Source organism: Cydia amplana, chromosome 7, assembly GCF_948474715.1.
Source record: "Cydia amplana chromosome 7, ilCydAmpl1.1, whole genome shotgun sequence".
Classification (NCBI taxonomy): domain Eukaryota; kingdom Metazoa; phylum Arthropoda; class Insecta; order Lepidoptera; family Tortricidae; genus Cydia; species Cydia amplana.
The window spans coordinates 10,769,123-10,790,214 of NC_086075.1; the positions used below are offsets into that span (position 1 = coordinate 10,769,123).

The 21,092-nt window shown below is 35.8% G+C and overlaps 2 protein-coding genes across 3 annotated transcripts in view; both read right to left on the reverse strand.

Moving 5' to 3' along the window:
* Positions 1-21,092, reverse strand: part of LOC134649588 (major facilitator superfamily domain-containing protein 9-like) — a 336,592-nt gene that overhangs the window by 58,807 nt on the left and 256,693 nt on the right. The gene's annotated exons all lie outside the window — the stretch shown is intronic.
* The window catches only part of LOC134649604 (leucine-rich melanocyte differentiation-associated protein-like), a 39,197-nt gene that overhangs the window by 1,301 nt on the left and 16,804 nt on the right, over positions 1-21,092 (reverse strand). For both annotated transcript variants that reach the window (XM_063504430.1, XM_063504429.1), the window contains exons 4-5: positions 13,830-13,969; positions 500-708 (exon numbers count right to left, since the gene is read on the reverse strand). In XM_063504430.1, the coding sequence (XP_063360500.1) occupies positions 500-708; positions 13,830-13,969 (349 nt within the window). The remainder of the gene's footprint in view (positions 1-499; positions 709-13,829; positions 13,970-21,092) is intronic.

A 21,092-nucleotide genomic window follows, 5' to 3' on the forward strand; every position in this document is an offset into this window, starting at 1 on the left:
ATCGAAATTCATTTTCTGCCTCCAGATCCATTTCAAAGTTTTCATATAAATATTGTTATATTTTGTATGGTCTGCGGAGTATATTTATGTATCGTCTCTTTATTCAAACTTTAGCTAAAAAGTTATACCATTATTAGCTCGAAATAGCATGGTAAAGGTTCAGAGCCATAAATACATAAAAAAGTACTCAAAGAGAAACATTTTTTTTTCACAATGTCCATACAAGTAACAAAAATTTTAACTAAAATCCGGAGGCAGTCAAATTAAAGCTAAAAATAAAATAAAAATACGTACAATAATTAATTGCCAAATGGCACCTTTTTTTAACTGTGCCCCCTAATAAATTAAAAAAAAGTAAAAATGACCCACCCTAATGGTCACGGCACTCTACCTTTTCTTTCCTTTAACCTCTAATCGCCCAGAGGCCTATAAAAAGTTCGTTAGTATTTTGATTGAAGTTTAAATTTGTGGGCGACTACAATATAATATTTTAGGGTACCTCTGTGTTTGCCCAACGCGCTGAAGTCCACCGGCAGGGGTCGCTCCCTCCCCGCGGCCCGGGCCCGGGGCCTGGTGTCCTCGGGCTCGGGTAGCGGGCGGCGCACGCGCATGAACGAGCCCCGCGTCTGCGCCTGTGCGCGCTCGCTTGAACTCACGCGCCGAGAATCCAGGAAGCGTAGGTTGCTCATCTTGTATATTACGAAGTATCTGTGGGAGATGATTGAGGGAATTTTAAATGTGTACTTATAGCCTACCGTAAACTTAGGTGGGTCATTATGGTTATACACACTTAGTTTGTACAATTTATTCTATTGATTTATAAATATGTACAAGTAACTGGTAGGTCTAACTAAGCTATTTATATTATTATAGAGGTGGTGGAGAAGATACGTGCTTATTAAAAATATAATATCTATTGAAATGCGAGTTTAATGTCATAACATAAATTTTAAGACTTAGGTATTTAACCTACTATGTCTTAAGCTAATTCTCTGTTTCATACTTGCCTCACTGATTTATGTACTACTATATAATTACACATACATATATGTGTACTAGCTGTTGCCCGCGACTTCGTACGCGTGGATTTGTATATTGGTGGTTATACATTCTACATTAGTTTAGCTTTAGAACATTATGCAGCAAAAGATAGCAGTAGGGACGGTTAATCATTTGTTAATTATTATACAACGCATGAGATTTGTCTTTCACAACCTGGCTACGAAGGCCCCTAACTGAATAAAATTGTTCTCGATATAATCTCTCTCAACCCGCAGAAGATTTTCAAGTCCACTATTTAATAAAACCTACTACCTAACTACCTATTTACGAAGTTTGAAGTTCCTAGCTTTAAATAAAATTTGAACCCTCTACCAACTCTCAACCCCTGTTTAAACTTTTAGGGGATGAATTTTTAAAAACGCTGAAATTACTTTTCTTGTATTGTAATAATATGCCTTTATACAACGATTCAAGTCCCGCACTCAAATAAATATTTGGGTTCCATACAAATTTTTGACCCCCTTCACCACCTTGGGGGATGAATTATCAAAGACTCTGAAATTAGTTTTCTTTACCTTTACATTTTTACAAAGCTTCAAGTTCCTAGCTTTAAATAAAATTATAACCTATACAATCTTTCTACCCCTTTTTAACCCTGTTATGGGATGAATTTTTAAAAACGCTGAAATTAGTTTTCTTGTGTTCTAATAATATGGCTTTATACAAAGATTTAAGTCCCGCACTCTCAAAAATATTTGATCTCCATACAAACTTTCAACCCCTTTTCACCTCCTCGGGGGATGAATTTTTAAAATCGCTGAATAGGGTTTTTTGTTTTTTAATAAAATACCTTTTTACGAAGTTTCAAGTTCCTAGCTTTAAATAAAATTTGAACCCTATACAGACTTTCAACCCCTTTTGGATCCTTACAGGGGATGAATTTTTAAAAACTTCTCTTTTAATGAAATAACTTTTTACGAAGTTACAAATTCGTAGCTTAAAAAAATTTAAACCCTATACAATCTTTCAACCCCTTTTTAACCCTTATAAGGGATGAATTTTTGTAAACGCTGAAATAACTTTTCTTGAGATCTAATAATATGGCTTTATACAAAGATTCAAGTCCCGCACTCTAAAAAATATTTGATCTCCGTACAAACTTTCAACCCCTTTTTCACCACCTCGGGGGATGAATTTTTAAAAACACTGAAATTATTTGTTGTTTTTTAATTTCATACCTTTTTACGAAGTTTCAAGGTCCTAGCTTAAAATAAAATTTGCACCCCAAGACAGATTTTCATCCCCTTTTTTACCCCCTTAGGGGTTGAATTTCCTAAAACGTCGCAATTCCTTTTTTTTGCAATCGGCTATTATGCCTTTCTAAAAAGTTTCAAAGCATTTGTAATGGATTCAAACTTTCAACCCCTTTTTAACCCTGTTAGGGGATGAATTTTCAAAAACGCTGAAATTACTTTTCCTGTCTTATAATAATATACCCATATACAAAGTTTCAAGTCCCACACTCACAAAAATATTTGATCTCCATACAAACTTTCAACCCCTTTTTCACCACCTTGGGGGATGAATTTTCGAAAACGCTGAAATTAGTTTTCTTGTTTTTTAATATAATACATTTTCACAAAGTTTAAAATTCCTAGCTTAAACTAAAACTTGAACCCCATACAATCTTTCAACCCCCTTTTAACCCTTTTAAGGGATGAATTTTTGGAAACGCTGAAATTACTTTTCTTGAGATCTAATAATATGGCTTTATACAAAGATTGAAGTCCCGCACTCTAAAAAATATTTGATCTCCGTACAAACTTTCAACCCCTTTTTCACCACCTCGGGGGATGAATTTTTAAAAACACTGAAATAAGTTTTGTTGTTTTTTAATTTCATACCTTTTTGCGAAGTTTCAAGGTCCTAGCTTAAAATAAAATTTGCACCCAAAGACAAAGTCTCATCCCCTTTTTTACCCCCTTAGGAGTTGAATTTCCTAAAACGTCGCAATTCCTTTTTTTTGCAATCGGCTATTATGCCTTTCTAAAAAGTTTCAAAGCGTTTGTAATGGATTCAAACTTTCAACCTCTTTTTAACCCTGTTAGAGGATGAATTTTTAAAAACACTGAAATTACTTTTCTTGTCTTATAATAATATACCCATATACAAAGTTTCAAGTCCCACACTCACAAAAATATTTAATCTCCATACAAACTTTCAACCCTTTTTTTACCACCTTGGGGGATGAATTTTCGAAAACGCTGAATTTAATTTCCTTATTTTTTAATTTAATACATTTTTACAAAGTTTCAAATTCCTAGCTTAAAATAAATCTTGAACCCCATACAACCTTTCATCCCCTTTTTAACCCTTTTAAGGGATGAATTTTTAAAAACGCTGAAATTACTTTTCTTGAGATCTATTAATATGGCTTTATACAAAGATTGAAGTCCCGCACTCTCAATAATATTTGATCTCCGTACAAATTTTCAACCCTTTTTCACCACCTCGGGGGATGAATTTATAAAAACGCTGAAATTAGTTTTCTCGTTTTTTAATTTAATACCTTTTTGCAAAGTTTCAAGGTCCTAGCTTAAAATAAAATTTGCACCCCAAGACAAAGTTTCATCCCCTTTTTTACCCCCTTAGGGGTTGAATTTCCTAAAACGTCGCAATTACTGTTTTTTGTAATCGGCTATTATACCTTTCTAAGAAGTTTCAAAGCATTTGTAATGGATTCAAGCTTTCAACCCCTTTTTAACCCTGTTAGGGGATGAATTTTCAAAAACGCTGAAATTACTTTTACTGTCTTATAATAACATACCCATATACAAAGTTTCACGTCCCACACTCACAAAAATATTTGATCTCCATACAAACTTTCAACCCCTTTTTCACCACCTTGGGGGATGAATTTTCGAAAACGCTGAAATTAGTTTTCTTGTTTTTTAATATAATACATTTTCACAAAGTTTCAAATTCCTAGCTTAAACTAAAACTTGAACCCCATACAACCTTTCATCCCCTTTTTAACCCCCTTAGGGGTTGAATTTTTCAAAATCGCTTCTTATCTCTTGTACACTTTACAAATGCAACCTAGTGTGCAAATTTCAACTTTCTAGCTTTTGTAGTTTCGGCTCTGCGTTGATGAATCAGTCAGTCAGTCAGTCAGTCAGTCAGGACACTTGCATTTATATATATAGATTATAGCTTAATCCCTTTAATCTCTTAATCCTTTACTGCTCATGATGTGATATAGACCGCTATACCGAAAGTGCTAAAAATGTTTATTATGAAACGGAAAATATCAGCTATAGAAGGTACGCCAGGAGTTACAAAACTTTTTTAAATCGTATGTTAGGGCTCCCTTTAGTCTCTGGATGAAGATTTAAACTAAGACAATAATAAAAACTCTAAAGGGATTGTGTAAACGTAACCTAATATCGTACCTATATAAAGTATCGTGTTTATTGGCAACCTTCCGTATCTAGAGTGCCTTAGACATGACCGGTGAAGCGGGTAATAAACGTCCCAGTGTCAGTTACAGGTGAACGCTTCCGCCCTTCGTGAATAATGCTCCGACCATTTAGCTATCGGATAGAATTCAACTCAATTGGCCTTTGCGTCTATTGCAGACGATTTATGGTGCAAATCGGAGAGACAATGACCTCTCCAGACTTAACACCGCCTGGGACGGAATTAAGGAAACACAGGGATGCCCAGCACCTGCATTACTCTCTCGGCTTCACTGTCTTAATCCACAGGAAAGGCGAGCCAATACGTGTGGAGGTAGGTCGGCTGCAGGAATCTGCCGCTTATTTCAGGTTGGACCCTACTCACGCCTTACGGTAACTCTATACCGGGATTTAATTTTGGAGTATCCTTCTCCTAGATGGATTCAAGCCAATGCTAAGAGGTCCATCTCCCCTGTGACGAAACAGCTTTTTGCTTCGTTTGTGGACTTAGTCGCCTCGTACGACATCCTTATCCCATGTGAGGGTTGGCGCTATTCTAAAGCCGGCCACCACACGGCAACGGATAGAATTACAGCGTGAATTATGCATTGTATTTAAGTTTTCAATTCTGTGGGGATGTAAGAACCTAATTAAGTTACGCGTAGCTTGTCGTGTCGTAGTAAAGTACCGTGGGACCGTGGCCCGTGGGTTTTCTGAACCATCACCCGCCATCGGCTACGGAAGTTATGGCGTTTCCATCCGAACAAATTTAATTAATATTAATTAATCATCATCGATGAAACGACAGAAACCAAATATTTACCTACTGCCCACCTAAGTAAATGATCGTAAATTAATTGCTATTATAAATATGCTTTCAATTTCGGAATGTATGTATACGTTCTTTAAGGCGACAGTAGAGGTGGGTAAATTTTCAGATTCTGTCAATTTACCCCATTTCACACACAAGCGCACTTCACGCACACTACCTCACTTTACTGGGACAGGTCATTGACCCATCAAGTTTTTTTAAGATAGCGTTTTGAGTTTAGTGATAACCACTGACCTCTTTTGAGGAACAGAAACTGTAAAAACGTTCCATTGAAAGAAGAAAGAGAAACAATACATTAAATCTTGCTCTCCTTGTCTGTTCATGTCACACGTGACGTATTTAAATTCTAATTTAATTCATTTGATTGTTAACTATTTTCTGCATATTACGGCTTTGTCGAGATACGCGTTTTGTAAAGTTATAAATAAATAAATAAAATAAAAATAAAAAGCCTTTTAATTCCTTATTTGAAGTACATAATTTTGCATGCATTCATTATTAGTTATTTTATCAACAGTTAAATTATCACTTAGGTATATCATTTGTTAATATAATGAAAATTAAATTAAAAAATTATTTACTATTATCTATTAATCTAAATTATGTAAGGACCCCTCTTAGGGTGAAGGCCTCCTCCAGTTGTCTCCATTTGTCTCTATCTTGCGCCTCATGTCTCCATCTTTGTAAAGTTAAGTTAAACCGAATAAACCCAGATGTCATTAAGTCAGATGTAAAATTTTATTTACTACTCTATACGGTTATTCATAAGGCGAAAAATCAATTCAATTAGAAATTTAAATAAATAAAGTTTCGGCAGGGTGGAAATTTATTTAAGGCGGACAAAATAAAATTTAAAAATATATGTCGGCTGATGTACCCCTAAGATCTTTACAGATTTACTTGTACGAGTATCGTATATTCGCTATTTATTTTGCTATTAAATTTATAAAATTAAAATAAATAATTAAATATTATACTGGCATTCCACCGCTATTATTTCAGTGCTGAACTGATTATCTTCGATCGTAGCCTTGATGATGTAGTTGTACTTACACTTACGGCGGTAGGAGCGGCAATGAACCCCGCGCAGCGTAGAACGAGAGGTGCGTTGGGGTAAGTGCATATACATATAATTCTTCGTGCGTCTGTCTGTCTGTCCGTCCGTCTGTCACAGTCTATTTTCTCCGAAACTACTGGACCAATTCAGTTGAAATTTGGCACACATATGTAAATTTGGCACACATATGTAAATTTGGCACACTAATGTAAATTTGTGACCCAAAGATGGACGTGTAACGTAAATAAAATTTATTTTAGAGAATTTGAAATACGGTAGCCATTTTGGGGGGGGGGGGGGGGTAAATGAAAAAATTAAAAAATAATGTTTTTTAAACTATATAGTGTTACATATCAAATAAAAGAGCTCATTGTAAGAATCTCAAATAATTTTTTTTTTTATAATTTTAGGATTAATAGTTCAGCAGTTATTCATGAAAATAGGCAAAAAATGATCATTCTCCGCCCACCTTCTCCGAAACTACTGGATCTAAAATTTTGAAAAAAATACACAAAGTAGTTCTTTACCTATATATGTCAGGAAAATCTATAAGAAATGTGCAGTCAAGCGTGAGACGGACTTAATATACGGAACCCTTGGAATGCGAGTCCGACTCGCACTTGTTTTTGTTTAGCTCTTATTAGGTTTAAGGAGTTTTATGAGTGAAAAAAGAAGTTTTATGTGCCCGCGTTATTGCCGATCGATTGAGTTTTAAACGATAATTAGACAAAAAAACTTGTTTTTCACCCAACGAATGTAGATCCCCATGACACTTCTTCCAAGTCGCCTTTGGATAGGCTTAATTTTAAAAATAATTGAAATAATGTTCTATATCATACTTGCAAAAAAAATCTAAAAATAATTTACGTGACCAATGCTTATTATTAGTAAATATCTTATAATTTAATATCTGATATATCACACGATACAAAAAATGGCCGCAAAGTTAAAAGTTCATTTATTTACGTTACTAGTCCATCTTTGGATCACCGACTCTTTGTCATATGTGACAAATGTGTACCAAATTTCAATTGAATTAGTCTATTAGGGGCAGACACACGAGTGATCTTAAAAGGGATTTTTTTCTTGAATGATTTGTATGCACTTACCCCAACGCACCTCACGTTCCACGCGGCGCAGCATAATCAGTAAGTACCTAATAATTAATGTCCGACCGAAACACAAATTTCTGTATATATAAATATTGTTGTCCTACTTGCTCCCCAACTTTTGGTCTTTGTCACATAGTTTAGTTTCATAATACGAAGTACTATTTCGTATGTTTCGGCCAGGCCGAAAGATTCGGCCGTTTTTTGGCCGAAACCGAAATTACGGCCGAAACATGATTTTATGGCCGAAACTGGCCGAAACCGAAACCGAATCTTCGATCGGACACTACTAATAATCACAATGGTCTTAAGTACCACAGACCCTACTGTCGCTTAAGTCCTTTATGACAATCTCTGCCTATTAGAACTTATAAAAAAAAAAGAAACCGAGTAATTATATCCAACTACCGAACCTGCTTACAAATTTTCTCGAGATATTTGAGAAATGTGATATGCAAAGGAGAACATTCGAACAAACGAAAGTATTTTTGCCCAAGCTGAAACGGAGACCTTCGCCTACGCTCGGTCAGTGATGGTTTAGGTACAGTCAGCTGCAGGTCACCCCTGCATAGAAGATTGTATGCAGGGGTGGTACCTTTTCTCTGCAGCTGACTGTACACCTATAAAAAATAGTTGTACCTGCTGCAATTTTATACCGGTACCGTACTTTATATTTCAACAGGTACAGGTACAGGCACATAGTACCTTCAAAACGAAGCGGTATTGATAAATAATAACGGTACCGTACAGCCTATAAATAATAATAATAATTCAGCCTATATACAGGGTGGTCCAAACCTTGACGTCCAAAAATTTTTTTTTAGATTCCTCACGTCGTGGGCTATCAGAATATACCCCATGTATGTTAGTCGATTTTTCGTAGTTATCGAGTTATGATTTTTTTTACTTTTAACTTTTCTTATGAAATTCCGGGGTTCCCATACAGAGTGGCTAAAAAATAACTGCATTTCCGTTGCCAGGGAGGTTTTGGGATTATACTGAGCAACTTTTACAATGGGGCCAACCTCGAAACCGCGAAAAAAAATTACCCTTCCATAGAAAATAAACTAGCCAAAATGCATAAAAAAACAATTTTTTTTTCGCGATTTCGGGGTTGGTCCAATAATAAAAGTTGCTCAGTATAATCCCAACACCTCCTTGGCAACGGAATGCAGTTATTTTTCAGCCACTCTGTATGGGAACCCCGGAATTTCATAGGAAAAGTTAAAAGCTTAAAAAATCATAACATGAAAACTACGAAAAAACATACATATGGGGTACATTCTGATAGCCCACGATTTTTGGACGTCAAGGTTTGGACCACCCTGTATAGACAATAATCTCAACGCTAGCCCAATGCGGATTGGGGACTTCACACACAGCTTTGAATTTCTTCGCAAATGTATCCACTACGAGTATGCAGGTTTCCTCACGATGTTTCCTCCTTCACCGAAAAGCTAGTGGTAAATATCAAATGATATTTCGTACATAAGTTCCGAAAAACTCATTGGTACGAGCCAGGATACCAATGAGTTTTTCCTTACCGCTTATACCGTAAAGAAATAATGCAGTCTCTGCTTTGCACGATTATTGTGTGGACATAATTCTTATAATCACCGAAACATACATACCTCTACGCACAGAATGTCATTGAAATAAAACATTGTTTTTTATAGTAAATTTATATAACATTCGATTTATACACATAACAATAAGCAGGCCGGGCCGCAGCGATATTGGCCTGTAAGCTTTATCTCGGTCTCCAAATCCGCAAAACTCGCTGGTACTAAATGCTGATCTTGCCGTTATTAATTATCTTGATTCTTGAAGATTATCAGAACAGCACGTTACGTAATCGCATACATAGACGGAACGAACGTCAACAAAGTAGGTGTAGACACTGCAAGTCTTTAGGTATTAAACGAATTACGCTTCGTATTAATAGATACTTCGATACTTCGATTTAAATGAACATATAATATTCTCTAACATAAATACAAGATTACAATTAATTGACATCAAAAGTCATTGACGTACAGAAGTCATATACATTTTTATAATGACGCAAAATTGATACCAGCATAATGAAAATCAATCCCAATCAGTAAAACGAGTCTTTAAACTTTTTTTCATTTTAAGCGGGTTTTGAAGGAACAAGTTACTTAAATTCGATTGTAATCGTATTGTTTTAGGATAATTTACTGCTGTTTTCGACCGTTACGACCCGTGAATAACAACAACTCACATTTAAAATTTGACTCGAGCTCGACGTGATTATATTTATTTACCCTATTGTATGAAATACAATTTATCTACTGGTATACATTTTCGTATGCGTATATGATGAAATGTCTATAAAAATGTCAAAAACGAGCTACAACGACGTACACGTCTGCTTCGATGCAAGGCCAACGGCCATCTGACTCGAAGAAGAGTTTTGAGTGATGTCGTCAATGTATGGAAATTATACGAAAGTTTACATTTGGGATTGAATTTCTGTGTTGTATTTGTGAGTAAAAATATAAGTAGATAATAATTTGGTAGTTTAGTTATCTAGCCTTCAAAATCCCACAACAACTCAATTACTGTCAAAGACAAAACTGTAATGCGTCTTGCTCAAACGGAACTCCATATTTTGATTTTTGGACAGTTTTAGTGTTGATTTGTAGAGAATTACAGCAAATAAAAAATAATATGGCGTGAAGATCCGGTACACGGCTTCTTCGTGAACAGATTTACGTATAATTTAATGCAGGTATTAATCATTCATTGAACAAATTGATTGCACAAAGTGAGGTCTAAATCGAAAACGTCATATACCGTCCCCTTAAAATGCTTATTTATCACTTTAAGTAAACTACATAATTACTTGTACGGTAAGTGCACGCTGACTTCAGGCCCATAGCACAGTTTCCATACATGTCTTAAAACTCCTAGTATAAGTATACATATAGTAATAGGTAGATACCGTAAAATCACCCAACTATTTATGGTACAGTGATGTTTTTTGGATGTGCCTGAGTTATTTCTTGCATTTATGAAAACATTTAGCTTACCCATAATTTATAAAGCTGTTTAGATGTAACTATTATTTGAAAGCCGTACTTCCATAGAAGTACCTACGGCTTAGTAAACATAGATATTTGAGTGAGTTTTGGACAATACTTGGGGTTTTACGGTACTAGAAATAGGTTTCTTCCTCATCATGCATAACCACCTTATGTTACGATAGAAAACAAGCTCGAACGTTTACTTTAAGTACTGAGCGAAAACAAGAGGTATGAGTTTTCGAATGTAACATACAGTTACAATTTCCATATACATATGTATAGTATTAATTACGCATATAAAATAATAGTATTCAATTTTAATTACCTATTTTAAAAGTAAGGAGCTTTTAAAAAATTGTGTGGAATTTGTTTTTTTCTCCTAATTCTTATAATTACCAAGAACCAAGACATTGAAAAAAAAAAAGCCTATAAAAATATTTTCCATAATGTCAACATCCAGAGAGAAAAATGGGGACTACGTTTGTAAGGAAAACCGGTCGTCTCCTTTCTTTTTAATACGTATCGTGTTAGTTGAATCTAAAGGCCAATGTACAGAAGTAACAGTAATTTCAATTCAATTCAATCTTTGGGTAATATGGCTCCATCGATACTGTCGATGATTTCGCTAACGTCAAAGTGGAGCTCACGTGGGATCCAATTAATATTATATGTAATAAAATTCAGCCAGTGTACGGTATAAAAGTGTAAAATTATGGCCTCTAGGGCTCTAGTCAGCCACGGTTAGAGGTAGAAATACCAAAATAAATTCTCTAGAGCACGACGTTGTTCGGTAGTTGGGTTCTCAGTTCTTGTAAGGCGATAGCTGGACTTTACAAGAACCCGCGTGGGCTACCCGCCGTTGACGCCAGAATGGTGGTTAAACGCGTTTCGTGATTATTTTTTCATTATCTGCACACTTCCACATTAGTTTACTGCATAATACGCTATCAATATTACACTTTAAACAATATTAATAAGCAAAAACAAACAAATGAATCACGAGGCGATGTTACCAAAATGCCGGTCGACGAATGACCCCAGAAGTAACAGTAGAAAATACTCGTATTTACGTATAATTGACGAGGGTAGAACCCTTCAATCGCACCTCTCTATTTGCAGAGATAAACCTGTCACGTGTCCAGTGTTGTGTTTAGATTGGTATCGATGTGTTGGGAACAATTTTGAATTTCCAGAAACCCGGCAATAATTTTACGATCTAGCGTGTTAGTTTGGGATAGTGACAGGCGAGTGAATTACATCGTGGGATTTAATAAACTGATAGACACATGGCGATGTAAGGTACCTACAGATGTAGTGAACAAACAACAAGATAATTCGTCGTTTTCCAGAATTATCCGGTTATAGAATGGTCTAATCAAGACCATTCCTAACCGTTCAATAAACCTAAACTAAATGAGGTTGTGCTATTTCATCACAGAGTTCGTATGCCATCTCCACTCTTGAATCAGATCAACAACATACGAGTAGATGGCATCGTAATATTGCAGTGTTACCGGTCTTTCAAATTTATACCCATTTCACATGAATACCAATAACTGATCGAAAAATGATAACGTACTTACGAACATAGCAAGTTAAATAAAAGCTTAAAAAATAATGAAAATGTTTAAGTACCTACATTAAAAGTATTAAAGCAAGGTACTTTTTAGAAACCTTTTAACATTATTTTCCTGTTTCATTAAATAACACAGTGATCTTGGAAATCTCGGGCTCCATTGGAACGCAAACGGCACAGCGGTAAAAATGCCAGAGTCGCCAGAGAGGATATTGCAGGATTAATTAACAATGAAAAAAGCCTTACCCGACGCCGACTCAGAGTTAGCAAATTTGTTAAGGTTTTGATTTTGTTATAATACAGCATTGAACGCCTCACAGTGCCTCACGCATGATAGCCGCCCTGTGGTTGTGTGACGTCACGATCCCATACTGTAAACAAACAGGTTCACTCTACTTCTACTTACAGCCCGATGAATAAACCAGTTTATATTTGACCGCCCAAAAGCTCTGACGTTTTATTTATATATAATTAAATATAGATGGTCAAGCATATCTTGTCAGTAGAAAAAGGCGGCAAATTTGAAAAATGTAGGCGCGAAGGGATATCGTCCCATAGAAATTTTGAATTTCGCACCTCTTTCTACTGACAAGATCTGCTTGACCAGCTATATATACATAAATCATACTCAATTATCTCTCCCCTTTTGTCACGCGCGGCAATAAGCGCTAGTGAGATATGTAAAAACACGACTTCCAGTGCATTTCGTGTTGTGATAGGTACGACATTGACACGATTCATGCATATCGCTCGCAACAAGATCAAAACCCGTAACAAATTGTAAAATCAGCATCAGCCTCCCTGTTAGCTGGCCAATCGTATCGATAGTGGAATTAAGGGACAAGCAACAAAAGCGTCATTAAAATAGCCTCAATGCCCTTTTGTGCTGATAGTTAGGGCCGATACAGACGGACTGCAACCCGACTGCAACTTGTATGGGAACTGCACGCCGACGTTGCAGTTGGCGTGCAGTTCCCACAGAAACAATGTAACTGTAAAAAAATACCGTTAGACGTAATTGTATATACTTACCATATTCTGTGAAATAAGTTTATGATTTAAGGGGACGACCGCTTCTCCATACAAACGTAGTCCCTATTTTCCTATCTGGACATTAGCATTATAGAAAATATTTTTACGTGATCTGATGTATGTAGGTAGGTACACCACCAGCTCGTCTGATTTTTAGATTTTATAAATATTATATTGTGTTTAATATTATTTTGTTTATTGTGTTTGTGTTATTGTATTGTTGTGTTTTCCCTCCAAATAAAAAATAACAAATGAAGGGCCATAGCTTATTTACTGTTTACTAAAAATTAAAGGTGCGTATTCACTATAAACAATGTTTAGAATACACTGTTTCTGAAACACTATGCAGATGTTTACAGAAATAATGTTTCTCACATAGTGTAGACGGTCTGAGATACAATGAACTTGGCGATAAACGATAGTGTTTACCGCATTAGGCGGCCTAGCCAAGGTGACAATCGCTATCGCTTCGCCATCGAATCGCTGTGTCTTTCTATCACTCTTCCATATTAGTGTGACAGTGACAGTTGCGTATCGTTCGCTACGGAGCGTTAGCGATTGGCATGTTGTCTACAGGGCCTGTCTCACAAACCGTGTTTTTAAACAAAATGTTTATAGTGAATACGTAGCTTACCTGTCGCCGTAAAAAATAGTTCAAACTTTATGCATTTCCTTGGTATTAAAGCATTTATAGTTTAATAAAAAAGGCTTACCTGTATCTTTGATAATCGGATTCATCTTTATCGAGGTCTGAAAGTTGGTTGGGACAGGCCTTGTTGCTAAGGAGGCTTAGATACGATAAGGACGGGAAGCATTCACTGATTCTATTCACGAATCCCTCTAGGTCCGTAATCTGAAAAAAAAATATTGTGATATTTTCTTAGTGATTTAAGAATAAGAATGATTTATTGCCATGCCGGTTAGATCTTAGCGAATGAAAACTACTATAGGTATTATACATTTAGGTAAATTTAGTGGCATAGAAATGACATGGTGGTGCTATGATTCTTGTTTGCTATTTGCAAAACGCAAATGTAAATAGTCTAATGCTTAATGATGTGATGATGCTCCATCTTAACTTTTTAGTACTTTGTAGAATAGAGTTCATCAACCTTGTAATTAAATAGTTTCACACAATTTGGACTATCCGAAACCATCAAACAACCGCAGTTAAAAGAAATAAAGCGTAGGTCACATTTCAGGCAACTTTGGTAGTAACACATACTAGGATAATAAGTCGTAAAAGCCTTTGTATGAATTTTACCCCTTATCGGCAGCTCACTGAAGTATTCAGCCTGAAACAGAGGGCCTACCGCAAACCACGTTCGACGTGTTGCCTCCCTGTCACGCTTACGTACGAATTTATAAGTGCGACAGAGAGGCAACACGTCGAGCTTGGTTCGCGGTAGGCCCTCAGGTTAGTGCCGAACGTAAAGACTTCGGCCTGATTGTATCGCAGCGTTAAAGAATATTACCTATAGCTGGTCAACCAAATTTTGTCAGTAAAAAAAGGCGCGAAACTCAAATTTTCCATGGGACGATATCCCATCGCGCCTAGATTTTTAAAATTTGCCGCCTTTTTCTACTGTCAAGATCTGGTTGACCAAGTATACAATACATACTCGTACTATATTTCACCTCGGTTAAGACAAAAACGTTTAGTTGAGGATCAAATGCAAGGAATAGAATGGTAACTTTTATTTTCAATTTGCAAAAAAATAACAATATTTCGAGGCATTGATTACTTAATTCTGAGATATGATAGTTTGCTGGTTTAAATTAATTCATCAGATTTGTGTAGGTATTGTCGCGCTCCATGATTGTCATTTAGGGCTCTAGCTAAATTGGACATTCCACAGCGTACGTATGGAACAACCGATTTAGCTAGGACCCTAAATGGCGTAACAATCCCGTGTGGTGACTGTACTGCGACGAATTCGGTGTACATCAGGTACAAATAGGTAGATTGGTAGTTCTATTATCCTGAAAACCAATTGGTGTAAAGGCAATTCTAGTAATTGTATTGGTTTACAGTAAAGGTGACATTCGGATGGCGACTGCAGCAGCATAACTGTTGCAACGTTACTGCTGCAGCGATGACACGGGCGGTGTCACTGTCATTCTCCTTGACAAAACGAATTTTGGATCGAGGCAGTAATGCGGAATCGACAGAAAAGCAATTTAAAAATGAACAATCCTTAAAAAATGTGTATAGTACATTAGAAAATAATGAGCGATACTCACAAAATAGAAAATTATAACAAAATTTGAGAATGAGTTCATGGTGAACATGCTTTTTTTATATCTATAATCTTTTAATTTAATTTTAAGATATATTAATTACAGTTTCATCTTTTCAAGATATGTTTGTACCTAATATTATGATTATTATCTTGGCGATAAATAATTCATTTAATCAGTTGAGGATTTATATCCCGGGATTTATTTAAACCTTCTTTGCATAAATACCTATAGAACTTTACCACATTTCGAATTACTTTAGCAGAAATACTCATAAATCTAAGTAAGTACATTGCACATAATTGGTACATTTTAAGTTTTCCCTAAGTAGCTACTTATCGAATATTTTAGTGAGTTATAAAACTCGATAACTGCCATAACATAACGCAACAATAAAAAGCTGCTGATATGGGAGCACTAAAACATACCTGTTAAATATTATTTACAGTACATATGGGGCTACTTTTCCGCACTAGTGCGTAAAATAGCACTTTTCGTGCATATGTCGAAACTTTAAAGTGCCATATGTACTGTAAAACGTTGTTCGATACACGTGCGAATAGGTAATTCGCAACTCATGTCGATTTAAAACACTCCCTTCGGTCGTGTTTTAATTTATCGCCACTCGTTTCGAATTTCCTCTTTTTCGCACTTGAATCGAAAATAACTATTGCAAACTTCAAAAATGGTACAATATTGGAAGCTAAAATAAAACAGGTGAAACGAGTGAGTGGGTGAGTGTCGCTTTTCGTATCACAAGTGCATCAAGTCTATATATTCGTCTCTCGTTTCATCTGTAGGATGTAGGATGTACGAGTAGTATACTTCAATATTCAATATCTGCTTGTTCATTCTGTGACAATATTCCTTTGAATTCAAAATAATGCAGTTTAATATTAGCCCTGTATTGTGTAGATCCGCACAAGTGCGAAATGAACAATAGTGTGTAGTGGGACATTGTTTGTTTCGCTATAAAAAAAATGTGCCTAACCATAGAGAAATATAGTAAGACAAGAGTGCTCACTCCATACATCAGTTCAGACTATTAATTTCAGTGTCGACATCTAGCATCGAGTAGCGGAACTATCAGTACTGCTACTTGACAATAGATGTAGCACCGACCGGAAAGTCTTATCTCAACAGCATAAGACTTTCCAGTCGGTGCTACATCTATTGTCAAGTAGCAGTACTGATAGTTCCGCTACTCGATGCTAGATGCTAATAGTCTTTTTGGTACTAAAACTGATGTATGGAGTGAGCACTCTATGTATTTTTTTCTCTATGGCCTAACTAACTATACGTGCATGACTGTGGCTCCACCTTGTCGGGTATGGGACACATTAGTTATGTGATAATTGTCGACTGTCTAAATATCCAGATGTCGTTCCCTGAAATTTTCAATTTTTCCACGCCGTTACTGTGGTCACTTGTATTTCCCTTACTTCGCACATAGCCGCCAATACATAATATAAAGTTACGCTGTCAACATTTCGCCATGTACATATAGCTGCAAAAGTGCAAATTCCTTTATCTGCATACGTTAGTATTCACTTTTGCAGCTCGCCATTTCGATGCTAATAAGGTATTATTTTTTTATTAGTTAATGTTCGTTCATTTAGCAAGTTCAGTTAGTTTATTATGTTTGCAAATTACGAGTAACTTGATGCAAGTGAGACTGAATATGCAAAATTTATCTGATAAGTAATTGAAGTGATATACTCTGAGCCATTGATATGCTTACTGAGTAGTTGAACTGCAACTTGAACCCTAAGACAGCAATCCCCCCACCCCCCCCCACCGCTGGCGTTTAACGAAAAGCGATTAGACATGTGCAAGATTTTTCATAGAAAAGGGGTTTTTGTTGCATATACCTACATGATATTATGCATAATGTTATTGTGACATAAATAATTAATTCGAAGAATTTTCCACTGCAGAATGAAGACACTTCATATACATACATATAGCGGGCATAATACATCAGCATAAGGCATTAAAATAATATTATGTATTACTTGTGATTAATACTTGGCGATGCGTCCCTTCGCTTGTGCAGAGCAATAAGATTTTCTGGGTTATAAAAAAATACCTCGTAAATTAAGATTGCAATTCCTAACTAATCTGATCCGACTTTGCTCGGTTGTTCCCTACCTGTATTTTTAGAAGCATTAGTAGTGCATATGTTTTTTTTACAACGTACACGTTAAGCCCAACGTAAGCCTGTGGGTTTTTATACTTTTTATTGTTACAGAGCCAGTTTAGTACGTATAACACAGTACCCTAGTGTTAGCGATAGCGTATCTTTTGAATCATCTACAGACCGCTAAACGTAAGGTGAGTATATCCAACGAATCCTTCCATCTCGCGTCATGACTTACAAAACAGTTATTTTCTATTCGATGAAGCAAACCAATATCATGGCATTGCGAGCTCTCAAGTGTGAAACCTTGACACGGTCGTTAAGTTTAAACTTTATAAACGTACGTGGGGGCTTATCAATTTTCAATGCCGAGCTCTCCGTAGGTACCAATCAAATTAATCTAACAAGTTAAGCGGAAAATGCAAGAGTTGCAAGCGAAAGTCGTACCCGAGGGATTACATTGTACGTATATTAGATAGTTTAAGAAGCAAGTTTAGGAAGTTTTGTCAACTCAGAGCGTTTATGAACTTTGGAAGTTGAAAGCGGATTTGCAGCTTATTAGGGATTGCTAATAGGTATTCTTGTTAAGAAGCAACGATAACACTTAGTGTCTACGTCTTACGTTGAACTACGTCCCGATATATCGGGTGTTTAATACAAATGGGACAGTAAGGGAAAATCTGAAACTGTAAGAGAAAATTACTAGGTATATATTTATGTATGGGCCCGATTCGGATTTTGTAACAGACATCTATTAGATATCTTTTAGACATCGCCAAGATACGATAACGATATGTTTAAGATCTAACCTGTCAAATTTGTTATTTCCGCGATTCTGGAGATACTCTTGAACGATTTCCACAAAATATTACTTAGAGATCTAATTCACATCTAATAGATATCTAACACGATCTATCGTAAAAGTGACATTGGTTGCCCGAATTGCGCTGCAAAAGAGAACTAGTTGAAATCTAAACTATAACGTACCTATCTAGAATGGATCTAGTACGTGTCGTCTCTTGTGAATACCTTGAAGTTCGAATACGGCAGTAAAATTCATCTATTACCATCAAGTCTCTCAAAAACGTAGTAATGTAGCGCCATAAGTACTGTAAAAATCATTTTCGTTAGGATCAAATTTACAGCATGTGATAATAATAACGGCTACTTATATACCTAACCTAATACATGTTTAGATAGATATATTTTTGAATTACTTTTACTGTCTCCTCCATGTCCAATTGTCTACGTCGAAATAAATTATGTTCACTCACATGACAAATCCAATAAAATAGAAACGTTAATGAAAACCATCCGTTATTTCCTGCTTCCGAGATATAAATATATTGCCGTCCATGAGTCTGAAAGTTTTTTCACATTAGTAAATGTACCTTTACGTTGGTCATCCGTCACAATTGATAAACGTCCATTACTTTTGGAAGGACCGCTACCGAAGGACCGAAATAAAGGTTACATTTACGGACTCTTATATTTCGATAGATTTTATAAAAGTGTAACCCAAAATAATACAAAGGTAGGTAACCGACATTACACCGGTTGGGCTCTGTAACAGGAGTAATAAATTAAACTGTAGACTGTACTCCTCAAATTGACCAACAATTGTTCAGTGTCTTTTGAAAAACAACTTGTGTTCTGATTTTTAGTACACTTTTAAGTTTATCCTTAGACGCAATGTACCTATTGCGAATTTTGTTACGTTTAAAGCGGGACAAGAAAAGTCAATAACAATAACGATAGCGTATATTGAAGATAATATTTAATTTGTATGAAAAATAGGAAGTCTAAAGACTTCATAAGACGAGTGTAATGCCGGTAGGAATCAAATTCTACCTAAAGCTATGGTACGATAACCTGTGGCAAAAATAGAGAAACCGAATACAAGTTACTTAACACACAGGCTCAACATATCGGCTGTAATTAGTCTTCCTTAGTCAGGTACCTACTTAGCTAATTATGTAGGAAGTGATTTGTAATCGTAGATCAATTTGCCAGGAGGTGAATGACTTTTCTGTTCGCGATACCTTTGTTGTGGTGAAGGTACGTATGGTAAGTGCATACCTATGCTTTAGTACCTCTATTGAGCCGTTCAGGGATGGAATTAACCTGTAATGTATACTAATATAATGAGTCGATTCTAATGTACCTACACTCAATGAGGTATCGTTGTTTTACTGATGTTTTATCACAGAGTTCGTAAGGCCTCCTACGGTTTCCATCATAGCTCAGCGCGATGGTGTTTTGTTTTGTTGTATTAAGCCAAATTTCAGCTGGAATATTTTTGAAGTGAAAACTTCTTTAGCGGCGCTGTGCACTTTTTGAGGTGCGGAAAGAATGATAAACTCGAGACAGCGTAAGGCGTAAGGCGTAACCATCTCTTTCTACCGCGCGGCGAAAATGTATGCCTGAGCCTGCTGTTTCGTTTTTATTCACCAAAGAACGTCATAACGTATCATAATCAGGTCAATTATTTAAAACTGGACTTTTATTATATTGTATTGTATTTATTTTTTTGGGTTTCTTGCCTGCCAAATAAAGAATTATTATTATTTTTACACGACTGCCCCAAAAAAAGAGTGTATTGTTTTCAGGGTTCATGTTTGTATGTGGGTATGTAAGTTTCTTTGTTACACCGTAACAGCTAAGTGCCTGAACCGATTTAGGTGTTTGAGATATCATTGGAATCCTTACGTCATCCCGAGTAACATAGGCTATGTGACGTCATCACAAAACCAATATGGCGGATTAGGCACTGCAAATTGTGCAACCGAAACAAAAATAAAACTTATAAACCTATCGAGTTGGGTATTAAAATAAAGGATTTTGAAAGACGATTCTAAAACTGTACACAAAATATGGTTTAAACTATTCATTTGGTAGGACAAGATTTTACAAAATATAAGTATAACGCAAAGATAAATGAATTGTCTAAATCTATTGAATGGGGTATTAAAAGAAAGGATTTTTTAAGGTGATCATACGAATATATATAAGTTATATGTTTAATTGTATCGTTGGAGAGAAAATACGAAATGTTCTACATCACGCTAATGACATTTCTCTTTGCAGCTATATACGACAACGTCATACGTGGCGCTTACGTTATTTTCAATTGCGAAAGTGTCAAATACGAAAGGAACGGTTTGAACGATTGACTAGGTAAGCATTTCTCAAAAAAGTTGTACATTTCGATCACATCTTAGATTTCTATAAAATTGGTATGCTGGTAAAGTACATGAAGCTGAACAATTTCCACCATATTTCCCAAAATGTCCAAGAAAGTTTGTATGAAACATCCTTTTTTGTTACCAGATTTCCTTACACATTTGGTAACAAAAAAGGAATGTTTCATACAAACTTTCTTGGACATTTTGGGAAATATGGTGGAAATTGTTCAGCTTCATGTACTTTACCAGCATACCAATTTTTATAGAAATCTAAGATGTGATCGAAATGTACAAATTATTTGAGAAATGCTCAGGTACTCTGAATAAACATATTGTGCTGTTTATTATAAGATTTACCTTGAGACTTTGAATAGAAGACACTATTATCATGACTGTAGAAGGCAGGTCTT